The 21744-nt window shown below is 38.7% G+C and overlaps 1 protein-coding gene across 1 annotated transcript in view; it reads left to right on the top strand.

Moving 5' to 3' along the window:
- The window catches only part of LOC149247824 (uncharacterized), a 23276-nt gene extending 2954 nt beyond the window's left edge, over window positions 1-20322 (top strand). The window contains exon 2 of the mRNA XM_089445856.1: window positions 20084-20322. Within this exon, the coding sequence (XP_089301982.1) occupies window positions 20084-20322 (239 nt within the window). The remainder of the gene's footprint in view (window positions 1-20083) is intronic.
- The last annotated feature ends 1422 nt before the right edge of the window (window positions 20323-21744 follow it).

The following is a 21744-nucleotide window of genomic DNA, read 5'->3' as shown; positions in this document are numbered from 1 at the left end:
TTATAGAATCAGATCAAAGCGAGATATCCAAAACCTAATACCAAGACAAAGATGGCCACATAGACCCAAATTAGCCCTCCTTCAAAGCTCCTCCACCAAGTCAAAGTCAACAAAAGTCGACACTGGTCAAACCTCATCAAATTTGGTCAAATATCAAAGTTCAAACCTGCAATTTCACAGAATATTTGCATGCATTAAAAAAAGCAAGCAAAAAACATTTGAATTCTCTCTCCTTTAACTTTTCTTCTCTCTCCCTTGACTTCATTCTTTTTCTTATTTTATTTGGCACAGAAATTAATGAGTGTGATTTTGCAGCAAATGAAGTCAAAGTATCTTGTATATATAGTTGTCTAGGAGGTTGAATAGGTGCCTCTTCTAGGCCTACTTGTCCAAGCAGAGCCAACTTGATCTTGTGCATGAGAAATTGACCTTTTTGACTCAAATAAAATATTATTTCTTTTTCTTACAAATAGTCCAAATGGGACTTTGACTAAATAATATTTCTTTGAGTCAAAATCAATTTTCTTTCAACTCAATAAACCTAGAAGCATGAATAACATGATTTGACTAGAAATAATAATAATGATGATGATGAAAATAATAATTACGTCAATAATACACTTGAATTTCATTATGAAGACCACGGTCCACTAGTTACATTTTCAACACTCCCTCTTAACTAGGGAGGTATTCATAATGACACAACAAGATACAAGCATACTCTGAAATTAAAATATTCTCATAAGAAGGGATTCAGATTGATAAGCATCATCATCATCATAACCAGCATTTTCAAGCATAGTAAGGCCTTGACCAATAAGCTCTATGTCTCCACTAGATCAGAGCAAAATGTTTGGAAGCATACATTTGGAAACCACCACCGCTTCTCAAGGCACATACCCCATCTTACTATTCACCAAGTATGTCCTTACAGGACTATTCTTATCTTGGATATATTCCATCCTCAAAGAATATCATTCCCCATAACTATTCTTATCTTAGATATCCTATCCTTAAATAGTATCGGTCCTCGAGGCTACTCCTATCTTGGATACATTTCCTCAAGAAGCAGCAATCCATGATGCATATCCAACCCACCTTTCTCCCTACTAGTGCCTTCATTAGGCCTATGGTTGTTAGTCCTGGCCATAGTGCATGACACATGGAGAATGTAATGTCCAATCTTACTCCCTCTCAACCAAGGAGGAAATATCCACAAGCCCAAGATTGTCTCTCAAATACTCTAGCTTCATGTAACATAGTTACTGATCAAATGAGAACTATTATCTCAAAATAGGTACTCTAGCCCAAAAACCCCAAAAAAACATGAAAAAAAACCCAAAAACGAAAATTGCTTATGCCAGAATGATGTTTTTTTTTTTGGTAAATTTTAAACATTTTTTTAAATGGAAGTAGAAACCATTTTTTTTTTGCAAAATGGATGGAAAAACACCCTAAAAAACATAAGTGTTGATTATGGAATAACAAAAAAAAATTGGGTTACAATTTTGACACTTTTTAGAAATGGAATTAAAGATTCCAGACTTTGAAAAACTGTAAAATTCCAACAATTCTTGGACATGATGTTAAAGATAAAATATCACGTCTCAAAGCCTGATAATTTCAACAATTTCCATCCATGTTGTTAAAGATAAAATATCTTGACTCTAAAAAACCCTGAAATTGTAATTGTTTTCAACCATAGTGCTAAATATAAAATATCATAGCTTAGAAAAACAATAAAATCTTGACAATTTTTCAACCATGCAATTAAAGCAAAAGATTATGACTACAAAAAAACTTAAGTTTTCAAAATATTTCTAGCATGACATTATGGAAAAAATGTATGACTAAAAAAACTTAAAAAATGAACACCTGAATGAAAAAGTTATTATACCAAGAGTAATTTATTTTTTAAATGCTAAATATATAGTGATTTTAAAATCTTAGCTTAAGACAACTTGATAAAGTGCAACAAAAATGTAAAGATCAGCCATCAAATTGACACGTGGTGTAAGTGAACTCGATTCGTTGTAATGAAAACTTAAAGACCAACCATGAAATTGACACATTGTGCGGGCAGACTCGATTTATTATAACGAAAATTTTAAAATCAACTATCAAATTGCACATAATGGAATTGGGTTGCTAGACGAGCATTGACACGGACCCTGTAAAAAAATAAAAATATATAAAAACCAAAATAATAAATAAATATATAAAGAAATAAAAATGAAAAATACAAAAGAAAACAAAAATTCAAATATTGGAAAAAAATAAAAACAATAAAAAAAACACAAAAAATAATACAAAAGAAAACAAAAAATTCAAATATTGATAAAAAGAAAAAACACAAAAAATAATACGAAATAAAACAAAATTCAAATATTGAAAAAAACAAGAAAAAAAAAAGCACAAAAAATAATCCAAAAAAAAAAACAAAAATTTAAATATTGAAAAAATAAAAATAAAAAATAAAAACTCAAAAAATAATAAAAAAGAAAAGAAAAATTCAAATATTGTAAAAAATTAAAAACAATACAAAAGAAAACAAAAAGTCAAATATAGAAAAAAATAGAAACAATTAAGAAAAAACACAAAAAAATAATAATAATAACAAGTAAAGAAAAAAAACTTGTAAATATAAAAATAGTTTAGATAATCTTCGGCGAAATCACATAACCAATCTTTTGTCGACGCGTTTCGAACCAACCAGTGTGGTTCATCGTCAGGACAAGTTGAAGAATCAATCCGGCTTAGCTTGTTTAAATAGAGTGTGCAGAGACTCTAATGGCTATATTGCCAACGGCTAATTTTGACCTAATGACCCTAGTCAAACCACTAATAATCTTGTTATATTTAATTATTATTATTCTTAGAAAATAGCTAAATCAGGTAAAAGAATTCATTTGTTAATTTAAATAAATGTATATGTATATCTAAAAACAAATAATATATAATTTATTATTTTTAGAAATTAGCTAAATCAGGTAACTTATATATTAAAAGAATTCATTAGTTAATTTAACTAAATGTATTCGTTTAATAATAAAGGTATATGTATATCTAAAAATGAAAATATATAATATCTATATAATCCATATTTATTATTTAAATATAATGGTCATTGAAACACAAAAAAATATATGAGAAAAAAATAAAAACTAGAGATATTTTAAGAAATAAAATTTAAAATTAACCAAAAAAGAAAAAGAAAATATTTTTTTTAATTTAAAATATAAAATAAAATAAAAAATATATAACTAAAAAAAATTAAATTATAAAAAAAAATCATAACAAAATAATAAAAAAAAATTAAAAAAATTAAAAATTAAAAATCCCCGCCTGCGCCGAGTGCCAACCCCGCAACTGCCTCCCCGCCCACGCTTGTGGCCAACCCCACGTAGGGGCTGGCAGGGACGACTCATGCAGTCGCCTCCCTGCCCACGCCCGTGGCCAACCCTGCCCAGGGGCTGACAGTGCCGATTCCTGGAATTGGCACTGCCAACACTAGGGCAGGGTTGGCATCAGGCACTAGCAGGGAGGCGACTACAAGAATCGGCCCCACACCTGCGGCCAACCCCACCTAGTGGTGGTGGGGATTTGTTTTTTTTTTATTATTATTTAATTTTTTTATTTTTTTTATTTTTTATTTTTTATTTTTTATTGCTTTTTTTAATTATTCTGTTTTGATTTTTGTTTTTTAATTTTATTTTTTTATATTTTAATTTTATTTTTTATTGTTTGTAATTTTAATTTTAATTGTTCTATTTTTTCATTTTTTTAATATATATATTTTTTTCATTTAAATTTCTTTTATTAATCTTAATTTTTTTTATTTAAATTTTTATTATTATTATTTTGTTTAGGTTTTTTTTTATTATTATTATGTGGCTTTATTTTTATTTTTTTTAGCATAAGAAAATTGTTATAGATTTTTTTTTAGGGTTAATTTTCAATTTTATTCTTTAAATTATATGTTTTTTTTTATTTTCTTTTGTTTAATTTTCTTAATTTTTACATTTTTATGGGTTTTTTTTTAGTTTTTTTGTCATGTTTTTTTATTTATTTTTTATGTTTTATTACTAACATGAAAATCACAAACATTTAGCCCACAGGGCTTTGGATTGACGGTAAATGGCTGCACTGTTAAGGCACTCCTTGCGATAGGTCACTGGTTCAAATCCTCCATGGGTGCTTACCTACCAAAAAAAAAAAATCACAAACATTTAAAAAAATATCCACACTTAATACATTAGAAAATTCAAAGTGTAAAAAATAAGCCTTCTAAACAAAAGGGGATGATGTTGCTTCAACACTTTTCAAAATCAAGATGAAAATCATTAACATTTTAAAAAAATGTTCATACTTGATACATAAGAAATTTAAAGTGCCAAAATATGCTCCAAAAAAAGGTGTATTCTAAATCACCAATTTTCAAAATCAGCTGATTTTTTGCAACCTCAAAAAAATGGGTACTAGGAAATTTTCCCATTTGATCACTAACTATGTTAAGTTAGGGAGAGACTTTGTCAATATATTAGCTACGTGTTCATTTGTGGAGATGTAATGTAGCTTCATGGCCCCATCCTGCACCAAGATTTGAATGTAGTGATACTTGTTGTTGATTTTTTTCATCCTAGGATGAAAATTTGGGTACTTTGTCAACCTTATACAACTCTGGTTATCAAAACATATGATGGTAGGGTCCAAAGTTCCTTCAAACAAATATGCAACCAACTTTCGGAGCCAAGCTACTTCTCGACCAACTTCACTGGCGACAATATATTCAGCTTCAACACTACTCAATGTAACTAGGTATTATTTCCTTCTCATCCATTAAACCATAGAGGATCCCAAACCAAAACATCCACATATAGTGTTTTTTTCATCTTCATCACTTCCTACCCAATCTGAACCTGTGTAGTCAATAACTGAATCTTATTTCCAGCATCGTATTTCAAACAATGATGTATAGTCCCGCGAAGATATCTCAAAATATGTTTTGCTGCTATCCAATGATCATACCTTGACTCCATTTGAAACTAGTCGAGAGTTTTTACTGCAAAACATATGCCTGGTCAGGTGTTCATAAGGTACATCAAGGAGCCAAACAATTGTTGATAGGATGTAGGATCAACAAAACTTGAATCTAAGTTCCTTATCTTCTTCAAATTAGTGATCATAGGATTTGTCATCGGTTTACTATCCATTATGCCAAACATCTACAAGATCTTAATCACATACTTACCTTGACCATGATAAATCTTACCAAGTTTTCTCCATTTTCAAGTCCCAAGTAATAATGCATTAGTACAAGATATTTCATATCGAATTTGACTGCTATTTGTTTCTCGAATATGATGTGCCACACCTCTTATTAGTAGATAATCCATATAGATTAATATGATCACGAGTTCATTCTTCAACACCTCGATGTAGATATTAAGATCTGCAGAACTTTTAACGAAACCAAATCTTAGTATATATGCATTCATTCTAGTATACCATGCTCTAGGAGCTTGTTTCAAGACATATAGAGCTATCTTCACCCTACAAACATCCTTTTATTTTCCATGTACTTCAAATCCTTTGGGCTACTCAATGTAGAAATCTTCATCAATTTTTCCATTCAGAAAGGTTGTTTTTAAATTGATTTGATGAATGCTCCAACCCATAGTAGCTACAAGATAAATAAGATATTTAATGGTTGTATATCTAGTTGTTGGAGCAAAGGTTTCTTCATAGTCAATTCCTTCTTGTTGGGAGAAACCCCTTGCCATGAATCTAACCTTATATTTTTCAATACTTCCATCAGTTGCATGCTTGATTTTTTACACCCACTTGGAAGTCACAACTGATTTGTCTTTATGATCCGGATTTAAACAGGAACGCAACAAATTACAGAGATAACCATATACACAAAGATGCAGCGGAAATAATACTTCATTTCATTAATGGAAAATACTGAAATATGCTTACAACCAGAAATGGAGATAAACCAGCTAGGGCGATGGTAGCTTATCTCTAAGAAGAGATGTGATGGCTACATGCCTCTGAACTGTCTTATAATGAGGCTCGAAGGCCTATTTATTATTGAGAAACAGTGGAAAAGCCCTTAACATTCCAAAACCTAACCCTAGAAGATGAAACGCCAAACTATGGGCCTCGTTTGGGGTAAGTTGGTACATCAACTTCCCGGGGTCGTAACTTTGGCATACAATCTCCGTTTGACGCATACAATAGCTCGTTAGAAAGATCTATCTGAGCACTATCATTGTTGGATTCCCCAAAAAACGTCGTTTAGGGCCTCAAAACGGCTCCGGAAGTTCAGGACCCGAAAAACTGCTAAAAATAGTAAGTTGTGCTACAATTAAGGAAACTGAAAATGCTGAGAAGAACAATGGTGGGGGTCCAAGTGGACTTGGCAGGTGGCCACCAATATCCACCTGGATCATTCCTCCCCCCTTAGGAAGCAATGGTCCCCATTGCGTTGAGCTCCTCCATGAGATGAGAAAACTTTTGCTAAACTTGTTCCCTGGTGAGCCACTTGCCCTGCTGAAGGAGTTGGCCTGCTTTGACAACTCGATACAGTTGGATATTCTGTTGGCGAGTGTTCTTGATCTGTGTGTCCATGATCCAATCAGTTGCAGCTTGTTCCATGCAATCTAGATTTAGTTCTGTGGGTTTGAGCTGTTCTACAATGTCGGATGTGTCTAGCAATGGTGGAAAGTATGGCCGAAGGCGGTCCACATTGAACACTGGGTGCATGCCAAGGAATGGGGGAATGCTGAGCTCAAATGCATTGTCTCCCATAGCCTTAGTAATGGTGTAAGGACCATATCGGAGTGGTCTCAATTTCCGATAGGCTCCAGTAAGGCGTTCCTTTTGCAAATGCAACCAGACTTTGCCGCCCACCTGAAACTTGTGTGGCACCCGATATTGATCATGTCGCTGCTTGTACTTGGCATTTGATTTCTCAAGAATGTCATGGACCTGCTGGCGAATGTGTTGGATGCGCTCAATGAAGCTGGTGGCCTTATCTATTTCGGACTGGACATGAGCTGAATTTATGTGAGTAGCTGCAAGTGGCATGGCCACATCAATGGGGCATAGTGGCTGGAATCCCAAACCCACCTGAAAAGGGCTATGGCCAGTGGAGCTGTGAAGAGCTCGGTTGTAGCTGTGCTAAACATAGGGGAGTCTCTCGTCCCATGTGCGTGGATGCTTTGAGTTATACATGCGCAGAATGTGCACAATCATCCTATTGACAACCTCTGTCTGGCCATCAGTTTGAGGATGGAAGGTTGTGGACTTCGTGAGTTTGGTGTCCAGCATTGACCAGAGACTGGACCAAAATGTGCTGAGAAACCGACTGTCCCAATCTGAGATGATAGACTGTGGGATCCCAAAGTGCACCCACACTCGTTCAAAGAAGAGTTTAGCAGTGGCTTCTGCTGTGATATTCTTCTTGCAGGCCACCATAATGGCCATCTTCAAGAACCTATCGACGACCACAAAAACACAGTCATTTCCATGCTTAGTGGAAGGAAGGCCTGACATGTAATCCATGGAGATGGATTCCCAAGGTCGACTTGGGGTAGGCAACGGGGTATAGAGGCCGTGCTTCTTAATGGTCGATTTGGCAATGGCACAGGCAGTACATGATCTGATGTACTTTCCAACATCCTGTCGAAGATTCGGCCAATAGAAATAATTTTGCAGAACTGCCACTGTTTTCTCGACCCCGAAATACCCAGCAGCCCGACTGTAGTGGGCTTCCCAAATCATCTTGGCACGCTCGCTTGAAGGAACACAAAGGTGACCGAGGTGGCTTAATAGGGCATCCTGAAGGTGAAAATCTGGAACATGCTGACCCTCCAAGAGTGTCTGGTATGTGTGGCCGAATTCTGGGTCGCTTTTGTAGAGAAGTGGCCAATTAGAAGTCTCGTGCCCACAAGAGTTGAGCACGGTGGTTAACGCCATGATCGGTGGTCGACTGAGGCAATCTGCAACATTATTGGTGTTGCCCTTCTTATACTTGATATTCAAGTGGAACTGTTGCAGGTATGTAGACCACTTCTGATGGCGATCATTCTGCAATTTCCCTTGGGTCTGTATGAACTACAGGGGTCGGTGGTCTGTGTGGATGACCGTTTTCTTCCCCAAAATGTAATGCTTCCATTGTCGGCAGGCTTGTACAATGGAATACATCTCTTTATCATACGTGGGTACTTCCGGACTGTGTCTGAAAGTGTTTCACTGTGATATGCCACTGGATGTCCATGTTGAGTAAGGACTGCCCCAATAGCATAGTCAGAGGCATCTGTCTCGACCTCAAATGGTTGTTGTAAATCTGGTAACGCGAGCACTGGTGCCGTGCAGAGGCAATCCTTCAACTCCATGAATGCCTTCTGTTGAGATTCAGACCAAAAGAATTTTTCTTTCGCCCCTCCCTTGGTGACTTGACTCAAGGGCCAAGCAATATGAGAAAACCCCAACATAAACCTGCGGTAGAAGTTGGCAAGACCTAGAAAGCTACAGAGCTCTGTTAGAGTGGTTGGAGAGGGCCAATCCCGAATGACTTGGATCTTGGCTGGATCGACATGCACCCCCTATTCATCAATGATGTATCCCAGATACTGAACCTGGGTCATGCCAAAAGTGCATTTCTCCAAATTGGCACATAGCTTGTGTTGCCGCAGTGTTTGGAGAACCTGTCGGATGTGGTGGAGGTGCTCTTCCCAACTCTGGTTGAAGATCAGAATGTCATCCAAGTATACTACTACAAAGGAGTTGGTGAATGGCCGCAAGATGTCATCCATTAGCCTCATGAAGGTTGCAGGAGCATTCATCAATCCGAAAGGCATAACCAACCATTCGAAGAGGCCCTCCTTGGATTTGAAGGCAATCTTCCACACATCAGAGGGTTCAATTGGTAACTGGTGATATCCTGACTTCAGATCGATCTTGCTGAAATATTTCGCCCCCTTTAGTTGGTCTAGGAGGTCATCAATCCACGGGATCGGGTACCTATTACGGACAGTGATCTTGTTCAGCGCCCGATAGTCAATACACAGTCTCCACGTCCCATCCTTCTTCTGTACCAACACGATCGGGCTCCCACAGGGCGATGAACTCGGACGGATGTGACCTTTCTGCAGGAGCTCCTGAATCTGCCTCTTGATTTCATCATTCTCCATAACAGAGCGCCGATAAATTGGTCCATTGGGTAGCGGCGCAGTTGGGGTCAGATCGATGGAGTGCTTGACTTGACAGTGCAGAGGAACCCCTGCCGGGGAGGTGAAGATGTCCTCGTACTCCTCCACAACCTTGTCCATCTATAGTTGTCGTGCAGAGGGACCCCGTCTGGAGGTCGCGGCCACTGTCTTCTTCTTTCCTTGAGGGCATATCATCAGGAAAACAAATTTCCTGGTTTTGGAAATGATCTTACTGCATTGTTTGGCAGTAATCAAAGAGATGGCGGTAGGTGGTGCTACCTCTGGTATCCTGTACAACTTATTTCCCAATGTAATAATAACAGCACGGGGCCTTGATTCATACACAGCATGTCGCTTCCACAAGTATGGTTGTCCTAGTAATACATCACAAACTTCAAGGGGAGCAATGTCACACAATACCTCATCCGTGAAGGGCTTGATGTTGTATGGAAGGCGACACTGCTGGCTCACGCGAAGATCTCGTCCTTGGTGAAGCCACCCAATGGTGTATGGTTGTGGATGTGCTGTGGTCGGTAAGCCCAACCGCTTCACGACCTCTGCCGAAATGAGGTTCTTTTGACTCCCGCTATCAACAATGAACTGTATCGGGGAGCCCTTTACCCACATCTGGGAGTGGAAGAGACGCTCCTCCTCCTCTGGATCTTCGGGTTCATTTTTCTGGATCTTTGCGGTAGCAACAGTGGCGCTGGGATCTGCATCAATGATCTGCTTCCCTTTTTCATTCCCCTTATCGGGTTCTGACTCAGAGTCGGAACATGCATCTGATTCTGAAACCTTTAGCTCAGCCACCAGTGACTGCTTGGCCCGACACTCACTTGTGTTGTGAGTGGAGCTCTTATGGAACTCGCACCATTTTCCAGTGTCCTTTCTCGGCTTCACGGCACTTTTCTTTGCTTGCAGCTTCGGCTGGTTGTCTTGGGCTGTCCCGCTTTGGCTTTGTCCTTTGTTCTGTGGTTTAGGGGCACCTTTCCCCTGCTTTGGATTCGCAGATCCAAAGTCTTGCTTCTTTTGTTTAAACTTCTGCTCGACCTTGACGGCATATCGGTATGTTGCGCCGAGCGAGGAGATGTTTAGGAATTGTATTTCTTCCTGGATGTACTTGTAAAAGCAGCCACGGTATTTGAGTATCAAATGTTGCTCCGAATCCTTGATACCCAACTTTGTGCGAAGGGTATGGAAAAGATTGGTGAACTCCGGCACGTCTTGGTCCCTTCCCCGCCGCAGCGTGGTCCACTTTATGTATTCATCCTCATAGCTTCCAACAGGGTAGTACTGCTCCTTGATGGCATCCCGGAATGAATCCCAGGTGGGTGCGGCTGAAAATAGTGAGCCAGTACTTTCATCCTTCTTCTCGCAGTAGGTTTCCCACTAGTCCTTGACGTGGGGGGCTGCTTTGAGAAGGGAAAAAACAATATTTTCCCAACTCGAAAATTCATGAACAAAAAAATAACCCTCTAGCAGATTTAACCATTTATCTACGGCATCTGCGTCTATCTGACCCTCGAATATGGGGATTTCAAAATTAACTTGTACCTTAAAGGGTGTGGTGTTTCCAGAGTAGCTGCTGGAAGCCGATGCGTTGCTCTTGGGTAGCCGCTAAAGGATCTGGGCAAAGATGTCCATCATCGCGTTCCGTTGTTGCTCGAGGGCTTCTTCGAGCAAGATTTTGATGGGATCTCCTGCCCCCTCGTCTTTCTTCTCATCCGCCATGGGAGGCCGTCGGGATTTGCGAGGCTGGTCTTTCAAAGGTTCAACCAGTTCAAGCCCTAACTCCTTATATCCCGACCTTGTTGGGGACATGCAAAGAAAAACAGAGAAAAAGCAGACCGCTCTGATACCACTGATCTGGATTTAAACAGGAACGCAACAAATTACAGAGATAACCATATACACAAAGATGCAGCGGAAATAATACTTCATTTCATTAATGGAAAATACTGAAATATGCTTACAACCAGAAATGGAGATAAACCAGCTAGGGCGATGGTAGCTTATCTTTGAGAAGAGATGTGATGGCTACATGCCTCTGAACTGTCTTACAATGAGGCTCGAAGGCCTATTTATTATTGAGAAACAGTGGAAAAACCCTTAACATTCCAAAACCTAACCCTAGAAGATGAAACGCCAAACTATGGGCCCCGTTTGGGGTAAGTTGGTACATCAACTTCTCGGGGTCGTAACTTTGGCATACGATCTTCGTTTGACGCATACAATAGCTCGTTAGAAAGATCTATCCGAGCACTATCATTGTTGGAATGGGAAACATTGGTCCATTCCATGGACTCATCGGTCCATTCCATGGACCCATGTTGCCCCCGGATTCCCCAAAAAACGTCGTTTAGGGCCTCAAAACGGCTCCGGAAGTTCAGGACCCGAAAAACTGCTAAAAATAGTAAGTTGTGCTACAATTAAGAAAACTGAAAATGCTGAGAAGAACAATGGTGGGGGTCCAAGTGGACTTGGCAGGTGGCCACCAATATCCACCTGGATCACTTTAGGTTTAGGGACGATTTCCCCAACATCATCCTTCATTATGGATTGGCATTCTTATAGCATTGATTTTTTCCTACCTGATATTCGACTTCATTTTCGCAAGTGGTAGGTTTTGATTCAATAAGTTTGGTCATATATGTCACATAGCCTGAATATCTCTTGGGTTTCTTTCTTTTTTTGAATGTCCCTTTTGTTTCTACATGTCCTTCATATTTTTTAGAGTTGTTCTTAACCAAGCTAGCCTTTTTCGGGTTTTCTAAATGATGATTGGTTATATGGGTTCACTTGGTCCTTCTATTCTTCATGATGATAACCTGTAGGTTCTAGAGTATTGTCTTGCCTTAGACTTTCTTCAATGGGAAAGATAATCCCTTCTTCTTCATCAGAGTCAATAGGGATATCCTTGGACTTATTATAGGCATTTATTTCATCAAATGTAACATCTTTGCTTACTTCAATATGATGATCTCCCTTGATGTAGACTCTATATTCCTTTTATGTGGTGTTATATCCAAAAACGATGTCTCTCATACCTGACAAGTCCAACTTCTTTATTTTTTCCTTGGGAATGTGAATGTATACAGGACATCCAAAAATTATGAGATGATCAACATTCAGCTTCTCCCTATGAATTCTTCTTTTGGAGTCATGTCATCAAGAATTCTGTGAGGAATTTTATTTTGTATGTACACTATTGTCACATAAACTTCACCCCACAATAATTAGGTAGGTATTAGTCATGTAACATGGCTCTTACACATTCTTCAATGGATTGATTCTTCCTTTCTTCCACACCATTTTGTTGAGGATTGTAAGGAACTATGAGCTCCCTATTAATTCCTTCTTCTTTGAAAAAATCCACGAGTTATATAAAAGCATATTCTCCACCATTATCTGATCTTAGGGTTTTGATCTTCTTTTCTATCAAATATTCTACTTCTGCCTTGAACTCCTAAAACTTCTTAAATAATTCATCCTTAGATTTTAAGAGGTATATCCAAGTATTTCTAGAGTAATCATCAATAATTGTTACATAGTATTGATGACCACCAAGTGATTTCTCTACCGTACGTCTACAAACATTGGAGTGTTTGAGGTCCAAAATTTCCTTGGATCTTGTGTCACTACTAGCAAAAGGTTTCTTCACATTTTTTCCAAGAGCACATCCCTTTCAGACTCCTCCATACTCTTATTCTAATTGAGGTATATCGTTAACCATTTGATTCAATGATGGAAATATCTTGTAATGGAAATGACCATACCTTCTATGCCACAATTCAGCTGATGTCTAAATGTACATGTAACAGGCCCGAGTTGATTTTCCATATACATAAATTAAACCAAGGTCATGGGACACATATTCCAAGTTGAATGAAGGGAAAAAGTTATAGTGGTAATCACTTGTGGTTTATTATTGACTATGGAATTGGCATTGGCATTGGCAAAGGAAAAAGGAAATTAATAGAAATTAATTAAAGAAATAAAGGAAAATATGAGAAAAGGAAGATGAAGAGACAAGAATATGCATGCAAGGAAAATGAAGGAAAATGAGGGAAATTGAAGGAAAAGAAAATGGAAAGGAAACAAAAGGAGAAGGAGAACATTCTATGCCTCTCTTAGTTACTCTTAGCTACTCTTGATCACTTCTTGGTTACTCTGGGACTGTTCACTTGGATATTGAGGCATTCTCACTTGGACTTGGAGCGAGAGAGAGAATTTGGACAGAAGCAAGAAAGAAAGAAAAGGAATTTTTGGGCAGCAAAGAAGTTTCAGAAAGAAGATATAGCAGGATAAGATTATAGGTAACAAGTTGCATGTGTGATTTCCTTGCTGAGATTTGAATGCATGGTTCATGCATTTGGTTATTTGGTTACTTTGTTGTCATTGACATGGGATTTGCTTGGAATGATAGTGGTTTCAGCCTCACCTTTCCATATCCTAGATAGCCATGATGTAGTGGGTTCCATGTTTTGACTAGGCTTTGGATGGCCGGTATATTTTGGATCCTGGTTGAGGTGGTCTCATGAAAATTCCCAAGGGTTAAGGGTGGTGATGGTGTTTCTCCTAGAACTCTTGACTAATGAGTGGAGATAGGAAAATTCATCTAGGTATGGTTAATAAAGTCTAAGGCATCCAAGATTTTTTGGTATTAGTTATTTGTGGACTGGTTTAGGTTAAATCACTATGGTTGAGGGTAGAGGTGGTTTAGCCTCCGTATTCCCTGGTTGGTGTATAAATTAGATAGAAATTGCAACTACTCAAGATTTCAAATTGAAAAAGAAGAGACACAATTCTACTATACTGATATGTGAAATGGAAATCACAATTTAGAACAACATGCAACAAGAAAAATCACAAGTACACAGTTATTTCTAGGGGAACCCAACTAGGAAAAATCCCTCAAGCTTCTTTGAATTAATAATTTGAATAGAGAAACTATTACAATTGCTTGCTCCAACTCTGAGCATAATGTGAAAAAGAATAATTGTTCTCTTTGTTGAATGAGAAACTCTAGGCAACACTTATCCAACTATCTGCTCCTCCAGCCTCCTATTTCCTTGCATAAATCTGAGCAAATTCGTGCTCACAAATAATAGGGAAGTCCCTATTTCCTTGCATAATTTCCAAGGAATTGATTGTTAACTTTCATAGGGTTATATTGTTCTTTCCTTTGGTAATTTCATTTATTCATTAACACATTAAGTTCACCCCATAACATCATAACATAATTTAGATTTATATCATTATTCAATAGCATATGCAACTATGTAGAAAGAAAAATATCATCTTCATCATCAATGCATCAGAACATAAAGGAACAATAGAAGAAAAAAATTCACACATAGAGACACCAGGATTGGTCGGAGACCAAGGAAAAACTCACTATGGAGAAAACCCTTGCAATTTCTTCTTCTTAGATTGTCAACAAATGATTCAGCCAAAGAGAATACAGTGATCCATATCTTCATCTATGTGACTAACCAGCAAAAAAACTACAACATTCATGAAATGGACCCAACAATGTATATGCTCAAAACTCTAATCCTGAAGAGTGTTATGAATTGTCATTTTCTATAGTCAACTTTCAAACCCTATTGTCACTAAGCAAAATATTCGGAAGACTGAGATTTCATCTTTTAGATCCGAGTTGCATGGAGGAGGTGTCATGCGGGTGATTATATCTTTCCCAGTTGCATGGATTGATAGTTTTCCATGTGAATGGAAGGCTCTAGTCGCACAAATGATATTTTTTGCATGCAACTACAATAGAATCCTTCTTGTGTTGTGCATGCGACTAAGGCCCAAAAGCCTAAATCAGAGATGCGAGCTTCAAACCTTGCAATTTCACCTCAAAGTGAACTTGATCCTCTGCGGACGAGCCTCAGAACTATGTAAGCCAAAAACAATATAGAAGAGTATCTCATCATTGTTTAAATGAGTTAGATGGCACTTGTATTTATAGCCTTTCAAGGTGGTCCACTTTGCTTTAGGGTCGACCTTATCAAATGTGCACATGTGGGATTTTCTTCATAAGTACACTTTCCCTTATCCGATTTGAGTGATCTTTAAGTCAATTTTGGTCCTCTCAAAAATAGAAATTCAACGCAATCATTATCTCCATTAGGTGAGTTTTCCAAATTGTAATTTGACCGCAATTTCATATTTTTAACACTCCCTCTCAAATAAGGAGAATTCCACCTACCAATATCAAACCATCAATAATCATGTCATCCTATCATCATATCCCATACAGTATCAAGTATCTCATCATCTTGTATCATCATTATTCATCTCGATTCATCGCTTTCTTATTCCCTCTTATCTCTTGATTGTTCCTTCTCATGTGTTGAACGTTCTCGAATCTAACAAAAGAAGAATTTTTACATCAGAGAGGGGCTCAATCTACCAACCTTTGTCCACTAGGCTACTACACAGAATATCTTCTAGTAGGCTACTACTTGAGGTCTCTTTCAGTAGGCTACTACCCGGAATTTTTATTAGTGGGCTACTACCCGAAATCTCTATCAGCAGGCTACTACCTGTAAATATTGGCAGGGAGTCAGATCTACAACCCGCATAAACATAGGAGAGCATATCATCGTGGATCACATCTCAACCTAGAACCACATTAGAGAGCTACTACTCAACCCAGAATCTCATGGAGGAGCTACTACTACGACCCCATATCAAGCAATAGGTGATATATGGAAGCTACTACTCAACCCATCATATTTCCTACTAATCTTCCCAACAATGACCCTCAATAGTCATGTCGTAGAACACCTGCATCATAATCCAAGCTTGGATGAGATACCCAACTTACCAAGAGGTAAGGATCACATGCCTCCAAGCCTCCTCAACCCATTGGCCAAACGGGGAGAGACAATCCCAACAAGCCCTACTTGTGGGTATGATGCCAACTAGGGTATACTCTATAAAGACCGAGATAGAGTGAGATACTACTCCAACCCTATGGGTGACAAATAGGGGTGAAACCCTATTGTCCATAGATCCCTCAACCCTAGGATACCTCTACCTAAATTCCACACACTGAGAGCTCAAACAGGGGAGGAAGAGATGGCTCAGTGTCCTTGATCAACGATGCTCTCTATAGATCAGTGACATATCATCATACTCATATATGGTAATCATCATGTCTCAGTAGTATCTGCCTCTTGTTCATACAGGACATCAAATCAAATATTATATTAGAATATAAACAATGATATATATATATATATCACAAAAGGATACCATATTCATCCTCCCTCTCAAGGAGGTTCCAACCACAAGCTTAATCCTGTCTCGTACAACAAAATTATCTCAATATATGAAGGTAATTGAGTCCCATTTATATGCGAGATTCTCTGCCAATGAGTTCCTAATTTTTGTCATCATAGTGTATCCATGTCATATCCAGATCCTACTTAGATTCCTCACAAAGGAGCTTCTTCATCCTGCCTCATGGCTAGTCATGCTAGCAACATCGTACTCAAACTTGGTCATTTTATGGACCTCTCATCTAAGATATCATGGAAAATCTCATACTAAGGAAGCATTCAAATGTGCTCATCTCATTAATAATGATCTCATCATCATCAGTACACCCAAGTAGTCACATATTGCAGGAGGATCGTCCCATGTAAGTAAATTTAAGGATGATAGGCAGTAACTCAATGTGAATGAAGCGGCTCAATCATGAATTGACTTAGGTTCTATACACATCATGTATATATATGAATGGGTGTTCAAAATGGAACATCAATGCTTGAATCAACTGTTGGTTTCCAAGTCAAGTTCAACAATATCTCTTCACAACTTCTTGAAATTCAATCGAAGTGTCCAAGTATTTGCATTTCTACTTTCCAATACTTCTCCATTAGCTTCAAAATATTGATTTTGTTTTCCCAACTTCAGATATTGATTCATCATGCCATGAATCGTCATTTTGAGCTTCAGAAACCATCTCCCTCTTACTTTTTTCATCATAGGCTCATTTCCTGTCAAGACTAGACCATCAGTATAAATCCAAAATCAAAATCAAAGTCATACCTCGGAACACTTTTGAAGTAAAGGTTTGGGTCAACACATCTTCTTCGATAACTGTCAATGTGAACATATCTAGATTGGGGAGCCTGCTTCATATAGTGCTATCTACAAACATAATAGTTTTCCAAACCAATATCCTAAGACTCACAATAAATCAATAATTTATAATCAAATCAGCTAAGTAATCTTATCAAAGTTTAGATGCCAGATCAGAACCAATATCAAAATCATCAAAATATCAATATCATATTCTTTAGACCAAGTGACAAGTAGAGCTCTCATCAAGTCGTGACTTCATCTATTGTCATGCTAGCAATTTTCCATTTGCGAAGCAATACCAAATCAAGTCATCCTCATGGTCATAATATAAGTCACTAAATGCAAATGCATACACCAAGGATAAGTCATGCAAGTTCCATCGATTTGTCATGAGGTTACTTCATATTGAGTCGCATATGTCAATACTTAAACCATTGTGCTAGGAACAATGAAGCCAATTCAAAACTATTATCAAACACCAATATTAGCCACTGAAGGTCACTATGCCCATATAGTTTTCATCGATGCAAATCAGCAGTCGTTAAGTCAAATCATTAGTCATTAGGTCAAGTCTCAATTTTGCTATCATAGTGAGATCTATAGTCCAGAACATATCAAGTCAAAGTTCTTAAGTCATTATCAAGCATCATGTCAAAACTCCAAACACTGCTCATCTATATTAATCAACCAAATCATGTCAAGCTCTTGTAGCACAAAACTCAATCATAATGCATGTCCTGGTCACCTACAAAGACAAGTTCAGTTTATATATTCATTATAATAAACATTCAAAATTTCCTGCTCACATATCTTTCTGTTGTCTACTCCACATTTGTAGGACTGACATCCTTCATGTGAACATCTCATTTCATCAACAAAATTCCATTTTTGTGTCCAGCAGCCATAGTTGCACCCATAGGCCTTCTTGCATGCAGTTGGAATACTATAGTCGCACCCTTGACCTTACTTCCATTCGGTTGAAAGGCTACAGTCGCACCTGTAACACTGCTTCCGTGTGACCAAGGCTTAGAGAAAAGGAAATCTCTCTCTCCTTAGATCAAAACTTTGCTGCAGATCAACAATGTCAGATGTTTGTTTATTCATGCCCATAAATCATACTTCAACAATATAGAATATGCATATAATGAGTAACGATCTTATGGAGAGGTTCTCCCTCTGAATGGGAATCCACTTCAGTCATCTTCATTCATGCCATCATCCTGTCTATAATGCTATCTTGCATCAGGAGATCTGTTAGATCATAAATTCATACTATATCCACATATTCATCATGGTTATATTAAGTTATCATCAAATACTTCATCATGACATCAATATGTCATCAAGGGTTAGTGTCAAAGAGATAATAGGAGCAGAGAACATGCATTACTTCTTTGTCACATAACACAATCCCTTAAGTTAAGGTATTCAAATTTTACCATATGCCATAATTACTAAACACATCAAAACATAGCCACGGTCAACAAAATATCATGAGTATCAATATCATTGTTATACTCCTATGATAATGGTTTCCATGCACTTCACAACAAATAGTGTCAAGTTACCATCTACTAGAGTCAAGGTGCTAACCTTCTTTATGGAATAAATATATCCAAAATGATAGATGATATCCAAACATCAAGTATACCACTATATCATAGATCAACATTAAGTAGCCTCATAGAATTAAGAATTTCATCATGATCAAGAAGTAAGATACGTTTTCAATACCAAGTGCACCATTTCATCATAAGAACCATGAATTCAAATCACTCTCATATATATGCATGATCCATTTGAGAAGGATACATTCTCATCATACCTTAGGGATTACTAATATTACAATTGAAACATAACATCGAAACAATATACCAAGCATACCTTGTAGTATTCAAATACATGTGCATCTTTTCATTTGACATTGGCAGAATGTAGCACTTAGTCATATTTTCATCAAGAGCCTCTTTTCTTATGCAAGTTATTTTCTTCTTGCACTAGCCATGATCCTTAAGAAGGGTCAAGAAGGGTCCATTTTCATATCTCAACAAGAAGTTAGGAGCATCCAAATACTCAAATATACATACAGGAAGCAGTGAAGGCACGCGAGGGCCAAAAGTCACCTTTGCATGGGCAGGAAGCAGAGGAAGAAGGGGGAGGCGCGAACCCAAAAACTGCATCAACACAGTTGAAGTGCCAACACCCGACCGAACGGACAGGGTCGCGTAAGAAGGTCAAGGCATCGAAGTTGTCAATTAACCCGACCACCCTTACCGAGGGCGATCTGCATGACATCGGCGAGAAAATGCGCGATGTCACCTTCGAGGCCCTCCAAAATTTTATGCAGGAGAACCAGATTGTGTTGGGGGCCCTCAAAGCGCAGCTGCAGGAGTTGCAGGTGTACACTCCTTAGGCTAGTACCCTTTCGACCAGCCTCACAGTTGAGACAATGGCAGCAAAACAGATGTTGCGCACTTGGGTAACGAATACCATAGTGCTACTGAAAGGGGCACTGGTGACAACAAATCAGGCCAACAGGACTACGGTTAGCGCATTGAAGGGTATCAGCATCAACATGGTTGCACTCCCACAGGATACATTATACGTTCTGCAGGATGGGATTACTGCAGAACTGCAGGCTAGGGAGAGTCACACGCTGCAAGTCCTAAGCGAGTAGAAAATCAACATGGAACAGTTAAGCTTGTAGCACGATGAAGTGGTGTTGCATAATCGATAGCTAGTATAGGTACTGGATGAAGCTTGTCAAAGCATCCCTGAGCTGGCCATCCCAGCAAACACACTAGCAGAGGTGCGCATCCGCAGCCTAGCAGCAAGGGTGTGCGAGGTGCAGGAGGAAATGACAAAGGTTCAGCTGGAGCTGAACCTTCAGATCGCCGAACTGCGGTTAAAGGTGCAACCATCCACCCCTCCAGAAGTCAGAGAACAATGCGCCAACGCTATTACAACAGGACTGGACGAGATCAGAAGTGCAGTGTGAGACTGCACCAGAATGTTGGAGGAGTCCTTTGAGGTCCTCGCGAATCTGTAGGAGGACCCCAAAATCTAACACTTAGAGACAGATGTGCGAGAACTCCAGTAGAAGTATGATAGCATGAAAGGAACTGCGCAGACAGTGGCCCTCACTTAGAGGCTCGTACGGATACAACAGGTCAAAGTGCTAAAAGAGCAGGTGGACAGAGTACGACACAAAGAAGCAGTCCCAAAGATGCGCGTTCAGCCTTGGATCGACGAGGCCTTCACCATCACAATAGCAATTGAAGGCAAGCTCGCACAAATGCAAGGGACACAGGCACAGATGCAGGGAAGCAGTTCCGACACCACGGTCTTGGAACAACATGTCTAGGAGATCCAGCACGCAGCCGCTTAGTGCGTTGCTAACCTTGCATTGGTTCGGAGAGAGTTGGAGGGACTCCACGCAAATATCTTCATGCCAATAGAGTGACTCGAGGATGAGTCACGATGTTTGTGTTGGGGTCTTGTTGGGCATGGAATCCCCCCAAGGCATGTTTTGGGGCTTAAAGCCCATGTTTTGACCAAGTCTTTTGTAAAAACTCTGCAAATTATGGGCACGGAGCGCAAAGTTATAATAGAGTCACAAGGTTGTCCGCCCTTGGTTTTGTAATGTAATGTCGGCTTGATAGACCTACCCATGGTCTGCAGACCATGGGATTGTATAAATAGAGTGAGGCTCTAAGTGTAGAGATAGCTAATGGAGAATAGCATAAAAGCATGATGAGTCTAAGAGACTGAGTCGAAGTGTAAAGTGTCCTTGGGTCATAGAGTAGGAGAAGGCTTTGCAGCTGAGTGCGTAGAGGCCTAGTAGTCCGCAGCTAAGTGCGCGGACCCCTGCAGCTGAGTGCGCAGGACAGGTCGAGTCTATAATCATTGGAAGAATTAATACAGAGAATTTTACCATATTACTATGTATCTTTCCCTATTTTAATGTATGGTTGAGTTTAAAATTGCATGTGTACTATTTATTTGTTGTGCAAACCCTTATGAATGTGTTGTAATAAATATAACATAAAACATCTGTTTACGCGAAGATAATTGACTAAGCGTAGGAAGATAAGTAAGATCTTACGTACAACTTAAGGGAATAAGTGCGTTGCTCCTGCAGCGCGAAAAATCCACAACCCCTGGTTAGGGTTGCACGAAGACAAGTATATCAGGGCGCAAAACCTTGAGAAGTGCACGAAGCAACTTGGGCGAAGGGACAAACTGTTGGACCAGTCAAACCTCTCAGACATCTCAAGGGTGCAGAAACCTGGCTCCATCACCCCCCCATACTACTTCAGGTGAGACCTCAGTCCACGCTCCGTGAATAGTTGCCAAAAGGGCCAGTAGTACATGGATTTTTTTGGCTAATTAACTCCAAACCTGGGTCAGGCCCCAACAA

This window comes from Pinus tabuliformis, chromosome 7 (assembly GCF_031772625.1).
Source record: "Pinus tabuliformis cultivar Carrire ecotype Pingquan chromosome 7, CPIR1, whole genome shotgun sequence".
NCBI classification, from domain to species: domain Eukaryota; kingdom Viridiplantae; phylum Streptophyta; class Pinopsida; order Pinales; family Pinaceae; genus Pinus; species Pinus tabuliformis.
This window is presented reverse-complemented; position numbering and strand designations above follow the sequence as displayed.